The 12095-nt window shown below is 39.1% G+C and overlaps 1 protein-coding gene across 1 annotated transcript in view; it reads right to left on the minus strand.

Annotated features, from left to right (window-relative positions):
• HECW2 (HECT, C2 and WW domain containing E3 ubiquitin protein ligase 2) overlaps positions 1-12095 on the minus strand; it is a 99199-nt gene that overhangs the window by 4182 nt on the left and 82922 nt on the right. The window contains exons 21-27 of the mRNA XM_010149206.1: positions 8985-9137; positions 6848-6946; positions 4940-5069; positions 4231-4377; positions 3476-3590; positions 2609-2694; positions 1127-1239 (exon numbers count right to left, since the gene is read on the minus strand). Coding sequence (XP_010147508.1) covers positions 1127-1239; positions 2609-2694; positions 3476-3590; positions 4231-4377; positions 4940-5069; positions 6848-6946; positions 8985-9137 — 843 coding nt within the window. The remainder of the gene's footprint in view (positions 1-1126; positions 1240-2608; positions 2695-3475; positions 3591-4230; positions 4378-4939; positions 5070-6847; positions 6947-8984; positions 9138-12095) is intronic.

Below are 12095 nucleotides of genomic sequence, written 5' to 3' on the forward strand. Positions count from 1 at the left end.
AGCCCAGCTCAAAGCTACCACCGGCGGCTATAAGCAGCATACAAGCCGAGATCTGAATAAGCAGAGTTAGCTCACCCACACTTCGCACACTAATCTGTACTTCTGACCATTGATTAACCCATTCTAGAGGCTACGGAGGTACAGAACTGGATGAAAGGAAATCTTCTAGAAACATATCAGCCTTACCATAATACAGAAAACTCTATAACCTGTCTTTTTTGTCAATGAAGTGTTCATGCTAGACGATGTTTTGTACATCATTCATGTCATTAGTTTAGTGCTGGTATTGTTCCCTTTGAAAACAACACTGTTGTTACAAAATGGAAGATTTAGAAAAGCCATGGGTTTGGGTTTTTTTTAACCTCCTCATCATACTCCTCCAAACCCACCATTACCCAATTTAAATGCTGCCTCTTTTCTGCAAGGACTTGTACAACTCAACTCCTGCTTTCGCATCTTGGACTCTCATTCTGTTCCTTTACCCTTTCTCACATTTCAATTGACTCTATTTGTGCTCTTTGAAGTCTTCACCTTCCCTTGTCCCGGTGCTGCCTCTTCAGTCAAATGACCCCCTGCTCAAAATACACCTCTTCTGCAGTTCATAACTTGTCCATTCCATATTTGTTAACACTCCTGACATCAGACTAAGCATAAAGACTACAGGACTAAACTATACTGTAAAGACTGTCTGTGTCTAATCTCAAAAGTCTGATACTAGCTTTCACTCAGAGTCACAAGTGTTATTTAATTTTAATTTCTATTCATCTTTGCTCTTGAGTGATGAAACGCATGTTCAGGAAGTAAATACTTGCACATTTAATTGAACTACAACAAAATCAAATTCAGAAGTAGTTATCATTCTACTACAATTTTCCATGAAAAAAGTATTACGATATGAATGTCAGCCACAGTTACATTGCCTTGTCCATCATGCCAGAAAAACACTGACTTCAAAGAAAAATGAATACATCAGGCACTGGAACAATGAGGAAGTAAATTTCCATGTAAGGTATAGTCTATTTGCATATTCAGTTAACACCTGTTTGTGTTTCCCAAACAACTTATCTGTTGTACCCGTAACGGATATCCTAAGTTATCTCAAGTGTTAATACACACACATTTGTACCTTGGAAGAGCAGTGATCTTCCCCCACTTCTCTACGCAGAACCTCCTCGGACCATTGCTCCCCCGTAGAGAGGCAAATCCTTCATAAGGGATGCTGGACGTGCCCGTAACAAACTGCCAGCACAAACAAAACATCACAGATATTGGATACACAGATGGTGCGGGATAGAAATTTATTTATGTCAGCATACCCACTGAAGTCCAAACGCTTATGTAAGAGCATTTGCAAAATAAGGAAATTTATGAGGCTCAAGTAATAAATGCTACTTTACATGGAGGATAAGGGAAAACAGACCATCCCCTGATGGGGCTTTAGAGAAGACAATTTACCTGTCTAATTTCCTTCGAAGGCTTCTCTTTGAAAGAGTAATTATGCTACACAAATGCTGTACAATAAAACACAAATATCAGGTTACTTACACTTGGGCCTAAGTGAGTTTTTCCCCTACTGTCTTTATTCTGCATTAAGAGGAATCAACAGAAAAGTAATCGTGAATGCTAATGATTTCAATGATAGGCTTTTTTAGCTATGTGGATTTCAGTATCTTTATAAATCATTATGAGATACTATAAGAAAAGGACTAAATTCTGAACGTTAAGTAGAATGCCCACTGATATTTGCTGAAATGCTGCTTGTTGTGCGTGGTTTTTGACAGATCAGAGGCTACCTAATTTTTAATGATCTGGGTAAGTTAAAACTTTTGACTAACAGATGTGATAGGAACATATAAGCAGACATCTCTGTCTCTCCATCAAATGAGATGTCCTGCACTGCTTTTTACAGACCTTTTTAATGTAATCAAACAGATAGAACCAGAAAATCCTTCATCATACTCATATAGGTAACTTGGGTGATCAGATGCAAATTATGATTTGTGAAAAACTGGATTTCATAACATATCAAGAACATGGTATGGAGTTTGGGGTGAGGTTTTGTCTGCTTCTTTACAGATATGATGAACATAACCTGAATTAAGAAAAAAAAATAACTCAATGGTAAACCCACATGTATAAATATTCCTCTATCGAGAGGTTTTCATCCTTGATCATCAGGATGACTGGATCCTGCAGAATGACTTAGTGAAAATGGAACTGGAGTGATTTTCAGGTTTTCATCATTATTTTCTGATTTGGGGGCCTCTAACTTCCAGCTAAGCTCTCTTCTTCGTAAGCTGTACAAATATTATTAAAATTCCTACCTAGCAACATAACTAATTCCATTGGTTTCTACCTTCACTAGTCTTAATGTACTTTTAATCCAACAATATTAAAGGATTACTGACATCAGATACTTTATCTTAAATGTATTTTTTAAACTTAGAAGTCTGTAAAAATCCCTGCGAGCTTCAGTCACTCTGAAGGCCATGTTATTCCCCCTAGCCAGCATCACCATCATTTTTGGATTGCATAACCCGGATGGCACTAGTTTAGCCACTGACATTAATGACACACACTGTTTCTACACAATCAGCTGATTTCTCACCTGTAAGAGTCTTAGTCGTTGTTCATTGTTGAATCTTTCCACAGCAGCCCAGAACCACCGAATTACAATGTGATTGTCATGATAACCTGATAAAACAAGAGAAGCCTTTATACCCTCAGGTGCTACAAAAGCGGTTGAGAGAAGAGTTAATAAGTTTTTTCTAGTTTGGCCCTAGTCACAATAACTATCACCGTATTTCTTACCCGATATCAGCAACAGACAGGAGGTGAGAGAACACTACTCCTAAATGCTTAAAAAAAAAATCTTCAGGGCAGAGAATTAATTTACTAGGACAAAAAGGAGAGGAATTTCTTTTGCAAGCATTTCTTCCATTAATCTATTACTAACAGAAATGCCAATTCTTGAAATATTCTAATGCTGTGCTTTTTGTACATTTAAAGCTACAAATGATGCTGCAACCACCTCTCTCAAAGTAGTTCCCAAATCTTCCATGTTTCTCAGGTAATCTCAACTGCCCTCAACTGCGAGCCTGCAGTCACTGGGATTACTTCTAATTTCCTGTCTTCACTGAGAGTGGAGAAGAAGGAGATGTTACTAAGAATGGGCACAGGTTCCCTTTGTCTCCTGTGTCTGTGTGCTGCTCTACTCGTGTGCAGGGGAGCACAGCATTTGGTGCGGAGGGGAGCGCTCTGTTGTGCTGTCCAGACAAAAACAGTAAGGGAAGGGCTGCATGGGGAAGCAATGAAGCAAACGGAAATGGACAAATTACCTTATCCTAATGCAAACTTAACCCCTGAAATTCAGAAATCACTGAAGATGTATCTTATTGCCATGGTTCTTCAGTGTCTTAGAAAGGGGGTAATTGCAGGCCCGCCCAACAGAGTCAGTGAACAATTCCAAGGTTACCTCCTCTATACTCCGTGTTGTTTCTCCAATCGCTCAGGTCAATTTCTGCTGTTCCAGCTATAACCAGTTCCAGTTCCCGGGCATCAAACACCGACACGAGCCTCGCATCAACCACCTGTGAAAGGAAATAAAATGCTCAGCAACATTCTTCGTCGACTGAGTTTTGCCTCCCCATGAATGGCTTGTCTGCTAATCTTGTGAGGTAACATTTCTCTCACAAATGGAAAGAATTACGGTTTGGGTTTTTTCATTTTCAAGCCAAGTAAATGGAGTTCTTTTTCTTATGCTGCAGTTCCACTCAGTTTTGTTAGATCACCACAGTGACTGGGGGAGAATTTTGTTGGCAAATAACACTGAATTATTTCAGAAAAAAACCACAGTTCAATACATCAATTTAGTTGTCCAGGTTAAGAGAAATATCTTGGAATATCTTGGTCTATCACGTTACACCAAGTAGGGCAGGCACACAAAAAACCTCAATGGCCCAGTGAAGAAAGAGATGGGTCACTTCAGCAAGCATTCACTGCCAATCACACAGTGATCAATAGTATTTTCCACTGTAAACACGATACATAACCACAGTGTTTAAGTCAATGACTAACAGCGATTCTCCCCCTTCCCAGATACCTGTAAGGGCACTTCTGCTTATATAGGTAACTGCTTCTTGGGACTCTGCATTTGGGAAATGTATATGAGAAGAAAAATATTTTGGGAGGATAAAGGAAGAAAGTAGATTTCATTTTAGAGATTTTTACCTCATAGAAACCACGAACTAGACTTTCTGTCTGTTGTACAACTCCTCTCTCAATCCTCCATTTCACCATCCTTTCTATATATTCTTTCTTGTTCTTTTCAGTGACTGGGATGTTGGCACCTCCTGGCTTTAATTCTCGTTCTGTGATCTTCAGAAAAAAATGACCAAGTGACAACACAGTATTAACTTTTAAGTTGAAGTAATTCCTCAAAAGCACTAGCCAAGACTGCCTTTAGCAAACTGAAATACGTGAAATCACAGAACATAAACTTTTTTTTTTATAAAATCTTATTTAGAATCCCATTTAGTCTGAAGAATCTTCATATTTAGTTCGAAGAATAAGATGAGAAGAAAACCCAACCTTTACAGCAATTAAAGTAGTGAAGTCTTCTAAATAATATCGTAACAAAGGTGGTGTAATACCTTTGAATGCTAACTCTGCTCCAATTAAATTCAGCTAAACTACCTCCAGCAGAGCAATACAAAATGTGGTACTTCAGACAGTCTTCAGAAAATCTCCTTAACCAGAAAGACACGTTTGACCGGTTACAAATAATAATTCCTCTTTAGATTTCAACACTGTTTTCATCAACCATAATTGTATTAAAACAAGTTTAGATCAGCATGGAATGACAATCATTTTTCTGTCCAAATAATGTTTATCTGGCAGTAGAATACACAAAGGAAATTAAATTAAAAGTTTTGCACACCTGCCCAAAAACCTCTTCATTTACAGTAAATGTGAGATCTAGGATATCATGTATATCATTGTCTTTCATCCACTGCAAACTCTGGTGAAACTCCTCATCGAGATATTCCAGGTCACTCAGGTCACAGAGTCTAACATAAACAGGAAGAAAACACACAAATACAGATGACAGCAGTAGCATGTGCTCAGAAACTGAACTCAGATAGGGCAGTCCTGAAAAACAGATTGAGAATAGGAGCCAAAAGAAAAATCAATAGAACAGAGAAGACACTACTTCACTGTTTATTTGCCTAGTAATAGCTGCTACTGTATAACACAAAATGGCTTTGTTAGTGTACAAAATTCCAGAAATTATTAATTTGCATACATTTCTTCTTAAGCTTAGGGATCTGTCCCATGCTGCCTGGGACATTATTTTGGAATATGAATATTTTGGAATTATGGAAATACATAGACTGAAGAGACAAAAAGTTCAAATCCTAAAAGAAATGGTAAGTTTTTGTACCAAGCAACTACTATCGTTTTTGCTTATGTGACTATACTGACACCTCTCTTGTCTCTTCATTGTGCAGATACCCTGCTTATCACAGAGATATCTGTTTACTTTTTGTCTTATTTCCCCTTACCCAATCCTTCTTTTACAAAACCAACCTATAAGCCAACAGCCCCTTGCTGTTTTCAATAGTTACTACTCCAAGTTTTAACATGGCAGCTGTTGCTAATACTTAATACCATGGTGGTAATTTCTGCCATTCTTCTTAACTCCTTGAATCCCGTTCTGTGTGACAGGACACTGGGGCTATGCATTAAGTAAGGTGCTTTTCAGCTGCAGGGTTCCCTGCCTGCTTCTATGTTTGGGTCCCTATAAAGTCAGAAAAAAGACTTGTACTTTTATTTGGACGCTTAAGTGTAGTTGAAGTGACACCCTGCAGTAACAGCCCTTACATCAAAGGTGATGGATGGGGCACAATGTCCCATCTGCAGAGGCAGTCTGGATGGCTCATCAGTTCTGAGGAAAGCCCAGGTACAAGGCTTGGATGGGGAAGTTGCATGAATTAGGCTGTGTACAAAGGTGGCTGCCCCGTAATTTTTAATTCTACTGTTTCGAGAACCACCAAGTTGAAGAACTAACTTAATTTGGCAGTCACACAGTAATAGTATTGAAGTCCATTTGGGGTAAGTCGTCATTCTTACCAAAATGATGCTGTTAGCATGCAGGTACTTTTAAAATACATATGCAATAGGAGTGCATGCGTTACTCCACAATACTATACTGTATGATGTTTCACACAAAAAATATCCTTGCAGACTTCTCAAAACCAGCTTTCAACTCGAGGACAAAAGGTGAATGAACCTTAAGTTCATTATTCCATGAATTCCAGACATGCTGAGAAAGTGCAGCTCTCATTGTTTCAGCCAAAACAGGAGGAGTAGTTCTAAAAACAAAGTCTAAAGTATATAAAAATAAAGCTCTTCAAAATGGAGCTTGCCAACAATCAGTCTACCTCTGAGAGTGGGTCTTGCAGTCTAAATTATGAAGTGATTCATATCCCATCCTGTGAGTCATCACCAAACAAATGAGTAAGAACTCTATTAATATCTGGAATAAAACAGCATTTCATTGTACAACTTCAAACGTAAGATTTTGTAAAAGAAGGCTGACAACATGGCTAAAACAAAACATGAGGTTTTCATACTGATCAGAAGCAACATTCTGAGTTAGTAGGTAACTGGCTAATTACCATAAGCAGAAACAAGTAAACTTTTTCAGAAAGTCCTGAATTGAAATGAAATTATTAAATTATAAATAATGGCCTGTCCTTGATGATAAAACATCATAATTTATCAATACACAAAATGGCATGGGGAAGGAACCAGACAACAAAGGAGACAGAACAAGTCTACTCACATTCGGAGGAGGGCTTTATAAAAAGGTCGTGTAAAAAAGGCATCTAGCAAATACTGATGTATCAGAGCAAGACCAAGAATTCGACCACTAAACCTGAACCTGGAAGAGAAAGCGTTACAATCATTGTACTGATGCTCTGTGGTTTGTACACTGCTCTGTCATCAAATCTTACATATATTTCCAAACAGCATTTTTAAATCAGATAGCTGTGTCTGAATTGCAGTATCTGGGTGTTTGGTTTGGGGTTGTTTTTTTTTTCCCCCTCTTATGTTTCTTCTACATTCTCAGTAAGGCACAGAAAAAACAAAACAGCAAGTCTGCAGGGCATGGAAAATCCCTCAGATACCTATATTGCAACTTGTCGAAAATGTCAAATCCATATTAACCCAATCAACCACTGCCAGACTGGCCTCTACACAAGCGTATATTCCAAAACAATAGCCACCGTCTCTTTTCTTTACACACCCTATATACAATTTACTTGTTTGCATGTTACTGGGAGGCCAAAGGTTTTTCTGCCCTTTCCCAGACTGACAGTTCTTATTGTCTGTCTTTTCTGCTTACAGTGGCTCCCTGCTCCCTCTTCTGACTCGTGATTATGGAGTTCTGTAGTTATGGTCGCGAGCAGTGGCTGGGAGCTTTTTTGCTGCTTTCCAGCCATATGTCAGTAGGATCTAAATTATCTCCTTCTCTCCCCTCTCCCTCTTTTCCCCTATTAATTTAATTTTCTTGGGTGTGTAAGGAAGGTTTGGGGGGGAGGGAGGGAGTTTGACAGATTTAAGATCAGATGGCAGCGGCTTTGAAACAGCAGGGCCTTTGCCAATATTCCCATGAGAATAAAGATCCATCGTGAAAGACCTACCACATCTCTGAACAGGATTTAAGTCTAGTGTTCTTTTTCAAACTCTGTTTATCCATTTTTACCAACATTTTTCTTGGAAAGATTAGGGCTTTACTATACCTGCCTGTACACAGTTTTCAAGAGGATATAACATGCACAGCCTTCCCCCTCCATGCATAACTGCTTCTTACAGCTGCATTTTCCAAATTCCCCCTGGGGCTGTACAAGACCAGTGCTGTCACTGGCACCAGCTCTCCGAGAAAGAGAGGGGCCATGCCTCCCTCACCCCTAGGGTCTCCAATCCGGCACTACAGAAGCCAGGGATTCATACAGAACACTGGCAGAAGCTACGGAGCACATAAGGTTTCTTCTCCCCCTTTTGCCCGACTGTTCTGCTTTTCCAATACCGCATGTGCCGTTTATTGTTGCAGCACTGGAGGTCAACAGGTAAGTCGCTTCAACTAACGCAACTGTATGGAGCCAACCACTCAATTTTCTACTTTTTAGAACTAGTAATGATATTCCTTTGATACTCATTCTTCATAACTGGCTTCCAAAAAATAAGAACTCAGTACCTATCTGTCCTACACAGGTGAGCAGCTGTCAAGCCACTCTTGCTGTAATCTAGCTAGCTACACAACAGGATTCTCTGTTAACATTCACCGTGCAGCTTTAGAGACACAGCGATGCCATGGCTTACATCAACTGAGGGCGATTTAAACTGCCTCAGAGTGGTGAAAATGGGATTATGCAAAAACCCTGTTTTAGATGTGTGGATGTACAGACTTCAAGAGCTATGTAATCAGCAGTCTCCTCCCACACCCTATTAAGATACCTCCATAGATTTCCTTCCAACAGATAGGTTGGTTTTCTCCACTGAGGAGACCTCTGTACTCTTTAGGAAGATTCAAATTACATAGAGTAACACCTGTTTGAAATCTCCCTTATCTCCTCAGCTGACAAAAAGCCAATGTTGGATTCTTTTTTTTTTTTTTTAAATGCACAAGGAACTAATATTGCTTTCATGAAATGACTGCTAATGTACAAGAATCGCAGAGAGTTTTGCTGTGAGACAATCCCATGGTACACATTCCAAACTGCAGATTTGCTGACCTTGTGAGAAATAAGATGATTTAAAACCACAAGAGGAAAAAAAAAAAACCCAAGAAAGTATTATTTTGCTGATGGTTAAAAATATCAGAGTCTGTGTTACATGTTTGAGCAAACAGGAGCAGTTGTCTGCAAGTGGGAACAACTGAGAACGTATCTGAAAAACAAGAAGAAAAAACTTCTTACCACTCATGATGATTGTCTACAAAAGCAGACATGGGACTTATTTGTACGGTATAGGTATCGTTGGCTGAATACTCAAACAAACCATAATAGGGATTGAAGAGCTCTCTAGACACCAGGAAAAAAAACTCTCTTGAAGGCCCACTGTAGTCCAACCTTTAAAGAGAAACTTGACGTTACTATAAAGCGTTCGCAGTGTGCAAAGAAATGCGGTGTTGAATCTACATTCCTTACACTATACTTTAATTACAATCTCGTAATATTTTAACCAGAATCCTTATCCTGCAGATTGCTTAATGCCAAGGTATGTGAAGTCCTTGCGGGGCTATTCTGAAATGGCTTGGAGGACTGGAATGAAATGCTCTGTGTGGGCTGCTCCTATCAAAAATTTTGGCTCCAGCTGTAATGGCCTCTTTGCCACAGGAATATAACCAAATAACTGGGTGGGGGAGGAGGGAAGAAACATGAAGAGTGCCAACAGTAGACCTATCTGCATCTGACAAATAAAGAATGAAAATGAACAATGGTCATATTTTGTCCTTGCAGACATGTAACAATAGGACAATTTAAGGGTTAATATTTGTATTCTCCCTAGCAATATAATCTCAGAATACTTCAGTGATTTATCTTTCTTGGTCAAAATTTTCTTGTCTGTCTTCCAAACTTGAGTGTATTTAAGTGTCTTTTGGAGACTGCATTTCCTTTGGTATTTTTTGCTATTTCAAGATTCTAGTACTAATGAGCAAGGAATCTAAATAACCCCTTCTTCCCAAATCATAAACAAACTCACTGCTGACAAAGCACAAGACTGAATTTTGACATTATGCTGCAGATCACCAGTGAAATGAGTTAAGTTCATGCTCTGCTAGAGTTGGAAAATCATACCTGACTTTTAAGAAGGTCTTGCTTTTGTACTAAGACAACGCACAGACAGAAGTATCACAGAGAAGGTCAGCTTTCATACAGGACTTCTGCCACCAAGGTTTTAGCTCACAACTTTTTACGGAAGACATACATAGACAAGAGATGGTTTTGAGGATGAAGTTGTCAGGAAAATAAAGGGTAGGTGCCATTATCAAGTTGAGGACGAGGCCTCTTTCTTCTGTTGAACAAAAAGCATTTTCCCCTCAGTCATTTGGAAGCACTTGGCTTCTGTTAAGCTTCAGAAGTGAAGTACAGAAACAGATCTTTACCCTGGAGAGGAGACCAGATTCCATCCTCAAATTGCAAAGAAAACCCAAAACGGTTTGATATCATGGACACTGTTGGATCTTAATCTTGGCACAAATACCAGGATCAATTAAAGGGTCATCTGGAAGACTCTTGCAAATTTCTGGGATAACCAGACTCACTACAAAATCTTAAGATGGAACAGAAGCTGTGTGCTTGACTACCAGCCGTTTCATACAGCTCCTTCTGTATGCAGAGTTACCGTGAGTCATGTTAAATAAATCAGTCATGAGAGTCCTGCACTGCCAGTCAGATTTATCCCACAATTAAAGGCTTGGCACAAGGGTGAGAAAACTTCATACAAGAGGTATGCAACCACACAACAGCTGCAGCTGTGGGGCACTTGGGTATTCAGGAGCAGAGTAATATGATGTTGGCAACATGACTCGTCTCCTAGGAAGCACCATTAATACTTCAGATTTACCATTCTTAAATGCAAAAGAGCTTCTGCTAATAGTTAATAGAACTTAGGGAAAATAACTGTAAGGAATCACACCATTTGTAGCAATATTTTCTTCACTTATCACCACAGGAAGCATGAATGTAAAAACATTAAACTAGCACCACAGTCGCATGACTGCAGAAACTGAAGGTTCAAGGAAGGTAACAAACATCATGAGACATACGATAAAAATCATATGAACAGCAATAACTAATTTACACACTAATAAATCAGTAGCTCATAAAATGTTTTAAGTTGTGAAGATTTCATTACCCATACTTGAAGATTTACACCTCTATACTGAAAGGAAAAGAAATGCAAAAGCCAACTCTCACTTAAAAATATCAAAAAGGAAAAGGAGGAGCAAATAGGAAACAATTAACTTTTAGTGTTGTTGTTCTTCCTCCTCCTCCTCATCCTCCTCTCCTCCACCCTGGCCTGTCTTTCTACACCCAGCCAAATGGTTTGTGACCTTGCACCATCTCTGATGAAACAATACTGTTTGCACACATCCTTTCTTCATTCAAAACACAGATTTGCAAATAGGGAATTGACGTCATTTTAATTTGACTTTGCTCTTCATTAACTCATTCTTTTCCATTAAGAAGAGAGTCTTGTGTAAAGCTGGATATAATGGGAAGAGGATGTGTCACCCCGATTTCCAGGTCACCCTTCATCTTGCTGTACTGGGTGATGAAATGCAGAAGCCCGACGTCTGATGAAAGCAGACGGTCTATCTGGATCTATCTCGATCTCATGCATGAGTTTCAAATTTTCCCTTTCATTTTTAAATCTGGAGTCGAGGTTGTCGCTACGAAAGTCAAGGCTGGTAGGGCTGTGTAAGACAGGCCTCGTTCCTGCATCCCCCACCCTGCTCTGTCAATATAGTGTAATCTCATCCTGCACAGGCCTTGCCATTCCAGTTCTGAGTTTTTCCTCCAACAGCATGGTGATATTATTTATATGAACAAGTCCACACTTGGCTCTCAGCTGTCAACGTTTTTATTTTAAGACTTCAGTGAGTCCTTATTAACACTAAGCACTTCAGGGTGAACTTTAAACAAACACCAGGATTTAGGGATTTTCAAAGACAGATTAATTTTTATCTAATCTTGTATAAGCTATTTCTGTTATAACTCAGCTATTTTAAAGGCTCACACATTGCATGGCAATAGCGAATAGCGCACACTACAGCATTCCAAGAGCTGGGTGCTGCTGTTTCCTAAACATCAAGGAATAAATTTTGAATGTATTTCCAAATACACTCATGAAATATATCCATAAAAATATTAGTGCCTAAGGCAGTAGGCTTTAAGATCTGACAAAGGGGACTCAAATCAAGAGACGAAAGAGGCAAAGAGTACATTAAATAGAACATTGTTCCAGTTTCACTTGCAAAGAAAATCTAGCCACATCTTGCTTTGCAATGCACATCTCGCAAT

Source organism: Eurypyga helias, unplaced genomic scaffold (genome assembly GCF_000690775.1).
Source record: "Eurypyga helias isolate BGI_N326 unplaced genomic scaffold, ASM69077v1 scaffold3063, whole genome shotgun sequence".
Classification (NCBI taxonomy): Eukaryota; Metazoa; Chordata; class Aves; order Eurypygiformes; family Eurypygidae; genus Eurypyga; species Eurypyga helias.